General features: G+C 55.4%; 1 protein-coding gene across 2 annotated transcripts in view; it reads right to left on the bottom strand.

Annotated features, from left to right (window-relative positions):
* Positions 1-16382, bottom strand: part of LOC116943947 (RNA-binding motif, single-stranded-interacting protein 1-like) — a 51696-nt gene that overhangs the window by 20700 nt on the left and 14614 nt on the right. For both annotated transcript variants that reach the window (XM_032957320.2, XM_032957321.2), the window contains exons 3-6: positions 12317-12375; positions 12074-12165; positions 4708-4865; positions 3832-3911 (exon numbers count right to left, since the gene is read on the bottom strand). In XM_032957320.2, coding sequence (XP_032813211.1) covers positions 3832-3911; positions 4708-4865; positions 12074-12165; positions 12317-12375 — 389 coding nt within the window. The remainder of the gene's footprint in view (positions 1-3831; positions 3912-4707; positions 4866-12073; positions 12166-12316; positions 12376-16382) is intronic.

Here is a 16382-nt window from a genome sequence, read left to right as displayed (position 1 = left end):
TGATAGACTAATTACCGTAATTGGGGTCACAAATTACCAGAGCGGAGACGACTCCACTGCTGGCTTGCGCCGCGTACGCTGGCGCCCTTCTGCTTTCGTGTGGCGTGCGGCGGCCAGCGATGGCTGCACGATGTTGGCGACGTTGCTAAGCCACCGCGGTCGGTTGACGTTGTGGACATACGGGAGATGATGCCCGAGCGATTTCGTCCATGAATGGTCAAAGCGGGGCAGTGTCGGACCCATACACCCGCAGAGAAAACCCAAGACTCGCATCGGGACCCATGGACTAACACAGAGACCCATAGACCCACGTAGGGACCCATAGACTGACAAAGAGGCTCACAGAAACACAAAGGAAACCATAGATTCACACCGAGCCCCAGACTCACAGAGCAACCCACAGAGAAACGGAATGACCCATAGACAAAGCGCAGACACACATAGACTCGCACGGAGACTCACAGTATCACACAGGGGCGATTATAATTGCATTGGGACCTATAGCCTTAAATGGTCGAAGTGGACAGTGTGGGATGCTGTGGTCCTTGTTTTGGCTTAGGTGTCAGTCGGGCGTGGGTGAGCGTGGACCACTGCTTCTGTGGGAGGTCGAAACCAAGAGGTAGTTTCACTCCCTTAACGGGATGGGGAAAATCGTGACACTGAAGTCTTCACATTTCGGTCGACCGACATTCCTCGGGGTTTTTTTTGTTGTTGTTGTTTTCTTTTATTTTCCACCGAGTAAAAGAGAGACTTCCTGTTTCTCGTTGTACTTGACGTGAATAATAAAAAATAATAATTTATTCCCTTTGTGTACGGAGGACTTGCCCATCCATGTCGGTTCGGCCATGTGGGGAAATGATTGACCCATACTTCGTCAGGATCGTCAATGCGGGTTGCTGAAGTGGTGGTGGTGTAGGTGGGAGTTCAGAACCGGTTCAGATATCACTCACCACCAATCTCAGCTGTGACCTCGAATGGAATTATAGGTCGGCAGGTTCGTTTGTGCACTACACAAACCTCTGCTGCCCGCCCCACGTCCTTGAGTCCCGTGCCGGCTTTAATAGGTGCTCGCAAACAAGCACAATTGCTGCAACAATATCTATAATTTACGGGGGGATCTGTGCCTTTGTGTGAAGTATAAAGGTTGGTGGCTGGGGCTTTTCCGTCTGAGTCTATCGGAACCCTGGAAACTATGACCGTTTATGATGGAATCAGGCCTCGACAAAGAACAGTGGTGGTGGTTACAGCTGCTGATACATTCCAAGCTAAAGGCCGAGTTCAAGTCGATGCCACCTAGCGAAGTACTTGGTGACCCGCCACTGTCAACAGCAGCAGCAGCACAATCACCACTGTCATGATTATCGTTACCCAACCACTGCCATCATCATTAACATCATCATCGCTGTCATGCCAGCACCAGTTTTTTGGTTTTGTTGATGAAACCCGATTTAAGAGCTTCTTAGCTCACAGGGCAATTCTAAATAAACTGTTCAAACAACACCACCACCCATTTATCATCGTCGTCAATAAATCAGCATCATGATCATCCACAGCAGCGTCAATGCAACTGCAGTATATCTGTTCCCAAAGAGCCTTTAATAAGAATAATAATAAAACTTCACAAAGTGCCCTTGAATATAATAATTCTCAGGGCGTAGCACTCACCCTAACAGACTGTTAGGGTGAGTGCTGGTGTAGGCCAGCACATCAGACGAGCGGGTGGAGATGGCCAGCACCGCACCCGGCCGCCTTTATCTCCCCAACGCCGAGGTGTACACGGCACACATTCGCACCGCCGCCAGCACCGGTAGCAGCCACGCAGGTGGCAGGCGGTCAAGCCGGGGAGCGAGCCGCGCTTCAGTAACTCCGCCGTCACCGCCGCCGACGACGACGACGACGACACCACCGCCGCCACCGCCGACTTACACGTCAACCGGCATCAAAACCGAGCCGGCCGCGCCGCTCGCTTTGCCGCGACCCGCCCGGCCCGCACGACGCATCGCCCTCGCCGCCGCCATCGCCCCGCCGCGTTCAAGCGACGCCGGCCGCTACAAGTTGAACTCGACGGGGCGGTGGGGGGGGGGTCGTCACGCCCGCTTCGCCGCCGGCGGGTCCTGGCAAGCGCTTGTTTTGCGTCAGAGGCTCTTGGCGTCAACAGGAGTGGAACTGATTGGGGCGATGCCCCCCCCCCCACCCCAGCTACCGCCGTCCCCGGCCGTGTGCGAGCGAGTGGCGCGCCCTCGCCGGTGTTATGTCTGCACCGCGCGCTATCTTGTGCCGCGACGGCTCACGGACAGTGGCGGCGGCGATAAACACGAGCGCCAGATCAAAGCCCCCCCCCCCCCCCCCCCCCCCAGACTCCGCGCCGGCTCGAATTCGGAATTCCTTTGAGTATCTTTGGGTTTTCAAATTGTGTAGCGCCAAGGCCAAACAACAGGCTTCTCGTCGCAAGTTGGAATAACACCGCATCGCAAAAACTACAATCGACAAATAAACTCTCGTGCGGTGTGAACCTCGCCAAGAGCCGGTCCGTTTCTACAGAGTTCGGTTGTCCAAAATGGTTAAGTGGAAAATGGAAAAGGCGCAGACCCCTGCGATTGCTTGCTCACGCCACTGTTGGTAGAAGGGCCTCCACTAGAGGGAGCTCAAGAGAGCCCCCCTCTCGCGCGGTATTCGGCCCACTCTTCCACAATGACCAGACGTCCCGGGAGAGGCGAGCGCCTACACTTTACCCCCCACCGCACGTGGCCTGCCGATCGGCGAACTGCGGCGTTACCCGTTCACACCGCTGGGGCGGGCACGGGCGGCGGGTGGGGAATGAAGAAAACCTGTCCCGCTGTTTCAGCTGCCACGCCGGGAGATTGTCTAGGGTGCTGACCGTCGCACGACGGCGCCATGCCTCGTCGTCAAAGAACGATCGTCGTTAATTAAACGGCACGTCAGCACAAAGCTACACGCTGGCGCTTGGTGGCGAGGAAGATTTTTATCCTTCGAGCGTGATCTCCCTACCACCCCCCACTTCACCCCACATGTCTGTCATAGCACTGACACTGCAACGTCGTATCAAGATTGAGAGTTGCAGGTGTTCACCAGCATCTGTGCTGTGATTGTTTCCAAATCTCCCCTTCTCTGCTGCTGAAGATCACTCGAGCTTAAAGCGGTTTATCTATCGCGTTGCGTGCCAGCAAATGACTCAAATGGGATTACACACAGCAGCAGCAGCAGCGCAGGCAATCGTCGCCCCCCCCTACTGGCAGACCGATGATGCCCGTTTGCAGGCCATGCGTCGAGTCGCCTTGTGCCGCACAGGGACAGCTGCCACTGGGGGTGCCCTCTCGCGTGCGTTTGAGATGAGATGCGAGTCGCTTATCGCGCGTTAAGCGCTCCGACACTCGCTCGCGGAACGGGAGGGGCGTCTCTATCGATGCAAACCAATCACGTCATAATCCCAAACATCCTACCGCGCGGTTCAAGTTGACGCCGTCAGGATTCTTTCACAACAATAACGATAGTTCTACCGTTATGGACATCCTTACACTTGATCTCGAGCCTCGCACCTGAGACTTTCTGATTTTCCGGGCCTTGGTGTTAACGTGCGCGACGTCGATGGGGTGCACGGTGGCTCGCAACTCACCGTGCCGCGAACCCCGAGTTCGCTACCCGGCCACGGACACCACCAGCGGCGAGAGATGCCTGGAGCCCCCCCCTACCCCCGCCCCCCCATCCGGCCCGTTACCACACCCGGCCGCACTGTTAAGCAAAGTGCTGAATGCACCGTCGCCGCTGTTGGCGTACGGAGTCGGAGAGGGTGCTGGGGTTCGTTGAACTCACATGGGACGCCGTGCGGCGTGGTCAGGAACTTGCCGTTGAATCTCTGGATGACCGCCTCGCATTTCTCCGTGGACTCCATCCTGAAAACGCCAAGAGTCACACGGAAAAGGTCGGGGGGGGGGGGGGGGGGCGCTCAGTCTCAGTCTCAGTCTCCAGGGCGCTCGACCCCAACGCCCGGAGTTTGACCTCCGGGCTCACGTCCTTGCGCTGTGGTGGGCCCGGCGCTCTGACGTCACGGTGTCAGACGCAGCCCACACGATGGGATTTGCCCCCAAATGGACGGCCCTGGGTATTCCCATCTCTCTGAAGACGCCTGGCCAGCGCGGCTCCCGAGTGGAGGCCCGTCCGCCAGCAGTGGCGTGAGCCAAGCAATTGCAGGGCTGCGCCTCTACCTCTTGACCCTGCTGGTGAGCGAGGCAGTGGGAATGGCATGGTTAGGGGCGGGGGGACAATGGATCAATGAGACGTAAGCCTAGAAACCCCGGCAGGAGTGCGCCAGGATCCAGACGGAGGTCGCTCTGATCACACACGACGATGGAGCGCTGGTGCAAGGGCGAATGAAGCGAAGGTCGCCGATTTAGTCATTCATTATTTAGTCATTCATCGTTCAGTCATTCGTCTGGGAAGGCCTCGTCGAGTCCGTTGGAGTCGCCGCCACGAGGCTGCTACGTTGGACTTCGCTCCTCAGTTGCTGCCACGTTAGCGGCTGCGTCCAGCTCCCTTGTCAATCCACTGCTAGATGGATGAAGGCCTCCCAAACGCTGGGTCGGTCACAGGGGGTTATTTTACTAAGTGTGGGGGTGGGGGGGGGGGGACTGTGGCTGGTGTAAGTGGGGGGGGGGGGGTTGGGGGGCGAGGTGCGGTGCGAGAGCTGACCGTGCAAAGCCGACGCCGCGGCTGGTGCCGGCGGCGTCGCGCAGGATGCGCGTGGAGATGACGTGCCCGAAGGGCTTCAGCAGGTTCTCCAGCTCCTTCTCGTCCACGCTCATGGGCAGGTTGGAGATGTAGAGGTTCGTGGGGTCCTGCTCCTGTTGCTGAGGTGGCACGGACGGCGGCGGCGGCGGCGGCGGGGAAGGGAGAGGAGAGGGAAACGTGAGAGGGGCAATTTGCCATTCGGGTTTCGCGACGGGGGGCGAGAACTGCGAAGGGGCGCCGAACGCTGCGACGCTACGGCACTGGCGGCCCGGCCCGCGTTCGCTTTGCAGCCAAACGGTTAACGTCGGTGGCGAGCGGGATACCAACCGGTCCTGGCACACAGAACCCCAGCTACTAACCCGCGCTGAATGGTACGGTGAAGGATGTCAAAAAAAACCCACAACTTGCACGCGATCGGGAGGCATTCATCCAGCAGCAGATTGTAAAGAGGATGATGTGTATGTATTATTATATCGACTCACTGTCGATTTCTGAACACAGCTGTGAATACAGTATACACGTTTTCAAATTTAAAAAAAAATCACTCGTACGGGATAAAGGATGCGATGGTAAATTATAAAATGTGAATCATTATGTAATGTCAACCGCTGGCTGGTTTGATTAACAATGCAAAAACAGGAGGGGAGGGGATGGGAGGGGATGGGGGGGAAGTGGGGGGAGGAGAGGGTTGGGCGTGTGCATTTGCAATGAATTTCCCCGAGGCTGCCCCGTGCGTAAGCGATTGACAATTTTTCGGCAAACAATGCCGCCCCTGTGAAGCGCGCGGAGTCGCGCACGCTACCCGGCTCTGCGTGCCGCGCTCCGTCCGTGCGGCCGGATTCTACCGAACAGTGGGGCCTTGTGGGTACACGGCACCAATTGCCCGGTCACGGGGGGGAGCGGCAGCGGAGGAGGGCCCAGCCACACCGTGGAAGTTGGAGGCTCCCCGCTAGCGAACGACTCTCGGTCGTGGCAGGCTTATGATGAGTGCGGTGCAGCCAAAGCGCGCTTAAGTGCCCTCTGTCCGTACTTGAAGTGCGTCCCAACGACAGAAAGACGAAGTACGGTCACAAGGCTTAAGGGGAACTTTATATCGCAATAGTCGTCACGTCGTCAAATTTGATACGGTATCAAGTTTCAAGTTGATTTAGTTTCACCAGGTGAGATCGCAAGGGACCCGGATGTGAAGCCCCGTTTGCAAGCGTGACTTGGGTCACCAAAATGACAAAAGCTAAACAAATAAAATAAAGTACAGCAATAAGGCAAACAGAAATCGGAGCGAAAGCAACTACACCACGTGAGATGTTGAAAACATTGCATCGTGAAAAATGGCGCGGCCAGACCAGTTCCCACTGGTTGTTGGGTAGATTTCAGACGCGGGGTGACCCATACATTGTCAATGATATCAATAATTAACATCATAATGATGCTTGCTGTGGCTTCCAAAGTAAACCAGTCATTATTTGTTTCTTGAAGTCTCAAAGGGAGACAGATCCAGCGGCTTGCGCGTGGAGTGTAGCGTGTGGTGTGGGTGGTAGGGCATGTGTCCGTGTGTAGCGTGTGTAACTTGTGGTGTGGGGAGGATGTTCATGTGTGCATGTGTGCGGGTTTAACTTGTGTAGCGTGTGTGCGTGTGTAGCGGGTGTTGCATATTGTGCGTGTGTAGCGGGCGTCGCGTGTGTGCGTGTGTAGCATGCGTAGCGTGTGTGTAAGAGGAGGCCGGATGCCGCCGGCCACGGCCACGCGTGCGTGGCGGGCTGGGTGCGTAGCAGCAGGAAGCTGGGACGTTAAAGCCGAACTCGGAGACCGTGCACTGAATCGGCGATGACATGCAAATGAGTTCTGAAATTCCAGCGTGCTGGGCGGCGCCGAGATTTCCCAAGCAGCCGCGGGGAGAGAGCGGAGTACAGTGACGGCCCCGAGGGGATCTGACATTTTTTTTGCGTAAAACTCGGGGAAAACTGAAGGACCATTTTTCTGCGGTAATTCATCGGCCCTCAAAAAAATCCCAACGTTCGTTAAATGGAAAAAGCCAGCGGATTTTTTTTTATTTGTATAAAACTTGAAAGCTTGTTTATCCATTCATTTTTACATCCTTATTCTTGGAAGACGTTAATCCTATGAAAGGAATTTTGGGTTAGGACGTGAGCCTTGCCATAAAGCGCAAGGTTTTATTTATTTATCTATCACGTTTGTTTAAAAAGTTCGGCCTGTCGAATACGTTTTTATCGGCAGGAAATAAATCCACGCCGGGGTTCATTCAGAGGACGCGGAGCCCACGAGTGAGACCAGCGAGGGACACACGCGCGCTTGGAGGCCGCTCAAATGTTCTCGAACGTTCGGCTCCTCGCCAGAGAGATTCTTTCCGCCAGTTATTCTACACGGAGTTAGAAAAAAAACAGCGGCGGCTTTCAGAAAAGGCGGGGGGCGGAAGAAAAAAAAACAAAACCTCCTCCACACGTGCTCCAATAACGCTCATCTTTCACGCGATTCCCAGTGCCGGAGTGGCGGCTGTGGAATTCCTGCCCTCGCCCCCCAACAAAGCGACAAAAAAATGGGAATGATTAAAGAGGACTCCGCTTGTTGGGGAACGTTCGGCCTGAGATTCTCAAAAGGGTTGCGGGGCCCCAATGACGAGGCAGCGGACATTATCAGGCCACGTGACCAATTCGGTTTTCGAGATGACCCGTCCGGTACGCTCCTCGCTTCGTCGCGCTCTGCATGTGCCCCCACCCCTCCGACCCCCCACCCCCCAGACTACAGCGTGGTGTGTTTGATTAGGAGAGTCACAGCGCAGTGGTTAGCACGTCGCGTGACTAACCCGGTGACCCGACTTCGATTACCGCTCACGGCCAACAACAACGGTGACGATTATCTGAATCGCCCCTGGGCCTCCCCGAGGTCGACTCGGCCTCAATTGAGTATGCGGTGCAACGTGTAAACATCGTCACTCAGCCTCAATTGAGTATGCGGTGCAACGTGTAAACATCGTCACTCGGGAGACAAAGGCGTCCGGGCGTGGCGCTGGCCAGGCACAATTCCCTCGCGTGCCACGGCGCAGCCCTTCACAGGTGCTACTCGCGAACAGCACTTGCCCCAACAGTCTGTTAAGGCTACACGGGAGACCTTTGTCTTTGATTGGAGTTTTGGCAGCGGTTGGCGCTCTCGCTCCGTGTGTGTTAACAACCGGGGCCGGAGAAGATGCACCCCCCCCGCCCCCCATCAAAGAATGTTTGTTATTCCTCTTGAGACGAATGTTGGGCGTCCGCCCCTATGAACCGCTATTCCTAAATATTTGTTTTCCTCTCAAAACATCTGCACCCTCTTATTTCTCTTGTGACGAAATAGGCTTCGTTTGCACATAATTCAATATCCCATGCATTTTTCCAACTCTGCCCTAACTGGGGCCGGATTAAGGTTACGTGAGGCCTCATGCTAATAAGACGGAAGGTCCAAAACATGTACTGTATTACATGTTGCTAGACATGCTTATGAAGTAGCCAAACATTTATTTACGTATGTAAAATTAACACATTTATTTGACTCGTGGTAAATTCATTGCGGTGAATGATAGCGCCTCTAGTGGCTGCGGGGGTGAGGTGAAATCCATTACGCGATGCGTGCACCAATCGAAACGCCATCGGTTCTACGTATGAATCGAGCTTTCAAAATCAATATTAAATAAACGAATAAATGCGTCGTTGCATCCTGAACTTTTAAAATCGAAAATGTTGTGGTCCCTGCTGCTGCTGCATTGGCAGAGGCGCTCGGGCACAGTGAACACAGAACACTCTTTTAGGGCGGTCTTGTGTCAATTGCGCGCTCGCTTTCGTGATTCCAGAGTGTGCCGCACGTTCAACTCAAACGGATCGTGAGCGCCGAACCGCAAGACCGCGAAAATCATCGTAACGACAGGGTTGGTGGCGGCACAGCGGCAGCGCCAGTGGCTCACGGCAAGAACGACTTGGCGCGCTCGATTGCCGACTCTGGCACCCTCTCGGCGTCTAGTTTGTATGTTCTGTCCCCCTGTTCTGCTCGAGTTTCCCCTGGGTTCCCTGGCTTCCTCCCGAAGCTAAAAGCATACGATGTGTAATTGGCGTTGACCAAACGTCCCAATGCAGGACCCTCCTTAAATAAAAAATAAAAGTGCGTGATTTTAGCATCGCCGCAACATTGCAACGCGGAACACGGCACACGGCACACGGCACACGGCACATGCACACGGCACACGCACGCACAGGCCCGACGAATCCCGTGCGCGTGTCCCCCCCGACTGCGCTGATTAAGACCCGGCGCTGGGGACTGGAACAATGGCCCTCGCAGGACCCAGGAGCACGGGGACGTCCACGCACAATGGAAGCCGGGAACACAATGCTGCTCCTAGGCCCCATTCAACATTCCGGCGGTGGACGCTGAGAATCCGGCGCTGCCGTGGTATTCGCCGGTCCCCGGCCACCCCCCCCCCCCCCGCTCCCCCGGACGGCTGGCGCCGTGGACCTTCGTTGGCCAATTAGGGCGGCGTAGAGAGCGGCGGAGTTGGGAGCGGCGGTGCGGAGAGCAGGTGACCTGGCCCTCTCATCATCCCGGCGCTCCCAAGCCCCGCGTGCTCGATTGCGCGCAGCAGAATGATTTATTGTCTCCTCGGAAGTTTGTTCTCCGCGCGCGGCATAGTGGCGAGCGCACCAGAGTTTGGTTCCCGCTCACGGCTAACGGTGGCGAATGTCTGAGCCGGTCCCCCCTGGCCTCCCCTACGTTGGCTCGTCCTTAATGAGTATGTAGTGCGATGTGTAGGCGTCAGCACTGGGGAGACAAAGGTGGCCGGACATGGTGTTAGCCACACCACCTTCTTAAGTGCCGTGCTGGCCTTAAGATGTGCTCGCCAACGGCACTTGCCCAAGCAACATATGTACGCTACATGGGAGATCTGTGTCTCTTCTCGCTATGCACACATTGAGAACGCCTTAAATGGCCACCATAAGTTTTATCCTGATTGTGCTATCAGCCTCTTAGAGCAATGAAGTGGATATCACAGAGCTACCTCTTGAAGTCCCTTCAAGTGACCTGGCTGATGATAATGATGATCTTCATTATGATCATCATTGTTATCAGCCATGATCTATCCACTGCTGTATATTTCGATGTATCCTGTAATTAACATTGCCCTCCCTTTGGCTCTCTGTGGAAGTGCAACCTGCGTCGCACCAGCCTCGCGATCTCTCCCTGCGTTCAATCTGTCGAGGACGGAGAGAGACGGGCGCCCGTCGATCCGTCCGTTTGAATCGGGGAGTCGAACTCCACCACATTCGGGAGCGAGGACCACGCGGGGCTAGTCTGACCTCCGCATACCCCCCTCCCCCCCCCCCCCCCCCCCCATCATTCGTCGGCGGGAAAGAGGCGGGCAGCGTGCACCGGTGTCGGTCGCGGCCCCCTGGCTCGCAGACTCCGAAATAAGACAAATATTTGGGGAGCCTTCAGCCCCTAATTGCGGCCACGGCGTGCGTGCCGAGCGCCTGCCTTTTCTCCGCCTGTCTTGGCATCACAAAGGGGAACGCATTCCTCAGGCGGAACTGGCGGCCCCGGCCGACAGGGGAGCGCGAGCGGAGGTGGGGGGGGGGGCCCTCGACCGTAAATAATACCAAACTAGCTGTACACAGAACCCGGCTTGTGTTAACAACCGCGAGGCACCGCGGCTGTCCTCTCGGTGCCAAAGCGAGGGCTTGGACGAGCGTCGCGCCGGCGGTCGGCGAGGGCCATTTGTGGAGCGATCTCTCGCCGAGCCGTGATGAGCCGGGCTCGGCGCGGACACACGGCCGTTTGTGCGTCCAGACACAAAATTCTGTACGCGCGCCCCGACACACGCGCGCGTGAGGCCTGCGTCATCAATCACGCGAGGAATGCGCGCGGTCGGGAATATCGTGGTGGAGCTTCGTGGACGAAGGCGACGAGCGCTCAAAGGAGGCGCGCGTTTGGAAGCGCGTCCAGGCACGGGACGGGGATCGCGCGGAGTGATTGACGTTGAGAAAGGTTAGCGGGATTGGGCCGGCTTGGACTATTTTGATGGAATGTACGACGGCCGGTGGTCGAGGCTCAACGACGGACGGAACGTGCCGGAGAGAGGACGTCTGCCGCGGAGGGAATGAGTGAAGAAATCGGCTCGTGTGTCGGTTCCGGATGGATCGTTGCGTCGCGGGACCGCGAGCATCGTTGTCTTCATCCGACATGCTCGTTACATTTGAGTTAATAATTCACGGCCCCTTCGGGTGATTCTTTTTTTTGTTTGTTTGAGAAAATATGTCTGGAAACATCTGTTTTTGTTTCAATGGAATACAGGCTCATCAACTGTTTATTTTACGAGCCGCACGATTAAATTTTCCCCAACTCAATGAGTTTCAGGCTGATGGTAAAGTCACAGAGAGCTGTGTTATTCTAGAAAAGCTGTGCGGAAATTTCACTTTACCGCCGCCCCCCCCCTCCGTGAAAAGTCGGAAAAACATCGGCGAAGAGAATCACCCCGTGAGTAAAATACAAAAAACAAATGACTTGAACCAAATGTGGTTTATGTTAGGCTACCCGCTTCTCCGTTAATTAATTTTACTCAGAGAATGTAATTTTATAATTCCGATCTGTGAAAACGAACTGCGGCCCGCAAACTCGCAGTGTGCGAGCCACTGGGACACCCCACCGCTGCCGTGCCAGGACATTTAATTCACCTTAAACGTTATAAAACAGTTTGAGAATTGTCCCTACCTCTCAGCATTAGCTGCAACGCACACTTTAATTATTCTTGCGTGCACAGCTTCAGTTAAGGGTTTGGCTCTTTAGAGTAATTTTTTCCCCTCCAATTTTGATACTTAGTTAAAATGCGACATCGCTGTAAACCCAGCGAACATGGAAAACGTTTGGCCAATGCTTGCTTACCCAGGAAGGCCTCACCGAGTCTCATTGAGCCTCAAGACTCTCTTTCAAGACTCTCCTTTGCCCCAGCACCTCCGATTAGCACGCTTGGCTACGCTCGTGCAGGAGGGTCATGCCCAGATTTTGCAGTGGCAGGGCTATGATGTTGTCGCTGTTGCTGCTGTGTGATCCCAATTGAGTAATTTGCAGGTCATTTTTCAGCATTGGGATGTTTGGAGTGTGGGGGGGGAGGGGGATTGCAAGCCCCTGACACCAACATTGACTAACCAAGAGAAGACGCAAATGTTTGGCCGCTCTTGTTGACTCGAGTGAGAGAATAACTCCAGGCTAAACCTCCATAGCTCGGCGCCATCGGCCAGCCGACGTCTGTAAAACCAAAATAAAACACGCCGGCGACATCCGTGACCTTTACCTTCGCCATCTGAGCCTGAATCCCGGTTGCCTTGAGAGCAGTCACCGCCTTCTGAGCGGCGGTCGGGCTGTCAAAATCCACGAAGCCGTAGCCTGCGGGGGTCAGAAGAGAGGCGAGGGGGAGGGGGGGTGGTCAACGATCACGGCGTGGCCAACGGACGACATCGTCTTTTCGTCGCCCATCGCGCAAAATCGTTGATGCTCTGTCGGTGGCGTTGGCGTCGGCGTGGTTGCCGCTGTGTACCTTTGCATTGGTTGGTGGTCTTGTCCAGGATGGCCTTCGTGGACACGATCTTTCCGTACCTGCAACGAGGAGACGACAGGGCACTCGTTGTGTGCTTTGGCCCGGCGGTTACGACGCGCACCGTTAACGCAGACTTATCGTTTGAACGTTCCCGGCGAGGTGGCCGCTGGAGTTTATTGTCGCGGACGCGTGACAGCTGCCGCGGTGAAGCGCGACGGGCCTGAACGTTTGGCGGGCGTCAAATTTACCGCGTACGTTGCAGCGGCGAGGTACACGGCACGATCCCGTAACGGTCCCGAAGCGAATCCCGTGACGGTCCCGAAGCGAATCCCGTAACGATCCCATAGCGATTCAGAATGCTGCGGTGAGGTTGAGGAGGCTTTGAATCCATGTTGCGCAGTTTTAACGATCGCCTGAGTTACACGGGAGCGCCGTCCGTCATGGATATCGGCCACGAGCTTAACCTAGCGAGGCGTGGGAGTCCACATGGTAACCCTCAGAGCCTCGACAGTAAACATTGCAAATGTTATTGTTGTAATAATTACCACCGTTATACGATCACTCGCGAGTGTCGACCTCGAATAGTGGGTGTGGGTGCCGTGACGTGAAGTTAGCGAGACTTAGCGGAGGAGGATGATGAAGATGACGATGATGTAAGGAATGTGGATTCAGCTTACCCAGCCCACTCAGGCCCTTTGAAATCTCCACGTCTAAGAGGAAATAACCCCAGAGAACGCGGGTGTGGCGAAAGCGCTTCCACAATTGCGATATATCGAACTCGGGTTGCCACCTGTCCTGAATTTCCCAGGACCGTCCTCTGGTTGAAAGGGCAGCGGCAATCCTGGGAAATCTCAAAGACTACTCCAGAAGTTAATAGTCCAGTTTTTTTGTGTTGTCATTTGCATAGTAATAGTAACGATAAACACACACACACACCACTCGAAGCAATGCGTGTACATGCAGCTCTCCCCCTTACTATGAAGACTACCGGCGTCTGCCCATGATATGGCCTGGGTCTTTTTGTACGTCAGAGGTGGCAACTTAACGGTCAAACACGCGGGCGCCAGGAATCCATCGGAAATCTGCTGCCACTCCCGTCCTGGTGAGCTACCGTGCTGGTGAGCTCCCGTGCTGGTGAGCTCCCGTGCTGGTGAACTCCCGTGCTGGTGAGCTTCCGTGCTGGTGAACTCCCGTGCTGGTGAGCTCCCGTGTTGGTGAAAAAAACTCAAGGCGTTCATCAATAGCACTGCCCTAAAGAGCAAGGCTTTACGTAAGAAACGATGTTTCGATCAATGGCCCTTCCGCATAAAGGAGCGATCCAATTTGGTTGATTTGCTTTTTGATCCTGAAAGCCACAACACGTTCAGCAATTGACGCAGGCAATGGTCATTCTTCATTGCACGGACGTGACTTTTACGCTGTTCGTCTGTCCATTTAGTAAATGGGGTTGGTGGAGGGTACCAACTCTCGTGAAGATGATCCAATATAAACAGGACTTTGGTATGAAGCGCCATTGGAGAGAAAAAAGCTAAGTAAAATGGGACTATTTGCAAATTTTCAAATGCATGTTGCCCTGACAACTCGGTATCAGATTCCGCACAGCTGATTATTAAATCCTTCCGGGGGCAAACGGCATTTCAGCAAGCGTTACATAACCAACGCGCGCTATTTTTATTAACTTGTTTTAATCCTTGCGGTTCGCGATAACGTTGGTTGACGGCGTCACTGGAAAAACAACGGTGTTGAGAAACAAGGGCAAGCCACCTCAGAGCCATACCCTAGTCCTAGACCTGGGCTTTTGAGAGCGTTTGGTGCGAAGTGTGGAGTGTGACGAGGGGAACGATGGGGGTGAGGGGGAGTGCGACCTGCTCTTCGGAAGAGAACTTAAGAAGATGAATAATGAGTAATTATGTGTAGTGGACTTTGCTCTGACGGCTAATGTTCATTATTAATAAAAACGTAAGGGGAGATTTTTATTGAACGACTCAAGATTTTGAACGAGGACCAGTCGCGAAGCGAAGCGCACGGTCGCACGCCATTTCAACACGACGACGATCGTCACAACCAATTATCGTCTCCGCGGATCGGCAGGGCGCTCTTCGCCACCACCGGCGAGTGATGGCTCGCCGTCGCCCGACCTCCGTGCCATTTACCCGCGACCTCCGCGCGAGAGCCGCGTCTCCCTCTCTCCCTCTCGAAGAAAACAGACACGGCCTTTTGTGCATGCCGGTAATTGTGTCGTGACTTTCTGCCCCTTCCAGGAATGTTGCGATCTAACCGCGCGCTGGTACACATTCAATATTTGTTTTTTGACTCGGGCGACCTTGAACATGCACGGCGCGCGTGCAACGCTCGCGGGTTCCGGCGGATTCTCCGGGGGAGGCAACGCGGCCCGCAATCTCACGCCCGCGATACCCGGCTCTTTAGATTCGTCCGAGAGGAGTCGAAGAAAGAGTGGAGAGAGAGAGAGTGGCGCCTGGCTGTCGGGAAGCGCACGAGGGTAGGTTTTGACGTTTGAATCAATGTACATCTTGCTTTGCTGGCCACTATATCTCTCATGTAACAATGCTACCGCCAATAACAAAGGAACGACCAGCAGTGAGGTGTATTGATACTACGGTCCTGCTGTGCAGGTGTTCGCGGCTGCGCTGTTCAACTCTTCCCTGTGTTTTCGGGTCGTACCGCTGCGTGCTGTTGGACGCGATGTCCGACATTTCACTCCACGTGCTGCTTCTCTTGACGCTTGTTGTGAAAATTTTTTTTTTTAAAGCCAATTTCCTCGCGAACATTTTTGCCGCTAATTTGATTAGCCGCCTAATTGACCACTCGCCTTCGTGGCTCTTGGCAGCGGGGTATATTTATATAAACTGTACACACATACGGAAAAATAAAACAGATGTCTCGCAGAAATGGGCTTACCATTCCCAGCATTAGTGCAATTATGCAGGGATGGGTGTCGCGAGGCGGACGGGCGGGCGTTGATCTGGCAGCGGTTACGGACGCGCCCTGCCACGGCGGGCATGAGTGACGAGAGGGTGGCACCTTGCCAGGCAAAGCGGGCACTGCCGTTGCCCAAGGTTTTTCGAGGAGTGGCTCTGGTTGTGCCGCGCGTACTGACTGGAATGCGATGCGCCTAACCGAGAGGGAAAGGAGTCGTCTTTCCACTGTTTTGGCATCAATGTCCAGCTCTCTGTTGTGTAAAATTCCCGCCATCGTTGTCGCTATTGTTGTTGTTGTTAGTGCGGTTCTTACAGCATCCTGATGCGTACGCATTGCAGCGAAGGTGCAGCCCTGCAATGTTATTGCTCACGCCACTGCCGGCGGAGGGGTCTCCACACTCAGACGCGAAGGGGAGCTCGGGTGAGCCCCTCGAGATGGTATTTCTGGCCTACTCGTCCACACTGGCCACGCCACTTGGAGGAAGGTGGAGTTTCCCACACTTTACCCCACCACACGAGACCTGCCGATCGACCGACTGTGGCGTGCGGCAGGGATTAACGGAACTCTCCCCGTTGTTTCAACCGCCCACGGCGGGAGGTGTAATCGAACCGGCGACCTCCGGATTGGAAGTTCAGCGCCCTGCGAGCCATCGCGCCACGGCAGTTTGCTCGCACCGCCGTGATGGGTTCGACAGATCTCTTTACGTTTTTTCAGTTTCCAGCCTGCAGGCGCTCTCCAGTCTGGACGGGGTTTCCCATCGTGCAAATCGCGCGCTCGAATTGGGCCGTGGGCCGAATTCCCCCTTGCCCGTGTCGGAAGAAGGAAACTCTGCGCCGATTTCTCACGATCGCGCCGGGGCAGACGTGCCGAGTTGAAGCGGCGCCAGACGTCCGTCGCCCCCTGAAAACCCCTCCGCCTCGGTCGCCGCGGAGGCATCGCTTTGCGTTGCCGCGCCTGGAAGAACGCGCAGTCTCGGCGCGCTCGGTCTTGGACGTGTCATACTTCACCGCCAGGAGCGTAGCCAAGGGAGTCGGGGTGGGTGGGAGGGGGCGGTGGGCGCCCGGACACGTGTTCCCCCCCCCCACCACCGCCCCGTCTCCCCTCCTCCCCGCTACAGTGCCCTGCC

This window comes from Petromyzon marinus, chromosome 19 (genome assembly GCF_048934315.1).
Source record: "Petromyzon marinus isolate PM22_M1 ecotype Great Lakes invasive population chromosome 19, UKy_Petmar_22M1.pri1.0, whole genome shotgun sequence".
Classification (NCBI taxonomy): domain Eukaryota; kingdom Metazoa; phylum Chordata; class Hyperoartia; order Petromyzontiformes; family Petromyzontidae; genus Petromyzon; species Petromyzon marinus.
Note: the sequence above shows the minus strand (reverse complement) of the source record. Positions and strands in the feature narration are given on the sequence as shown.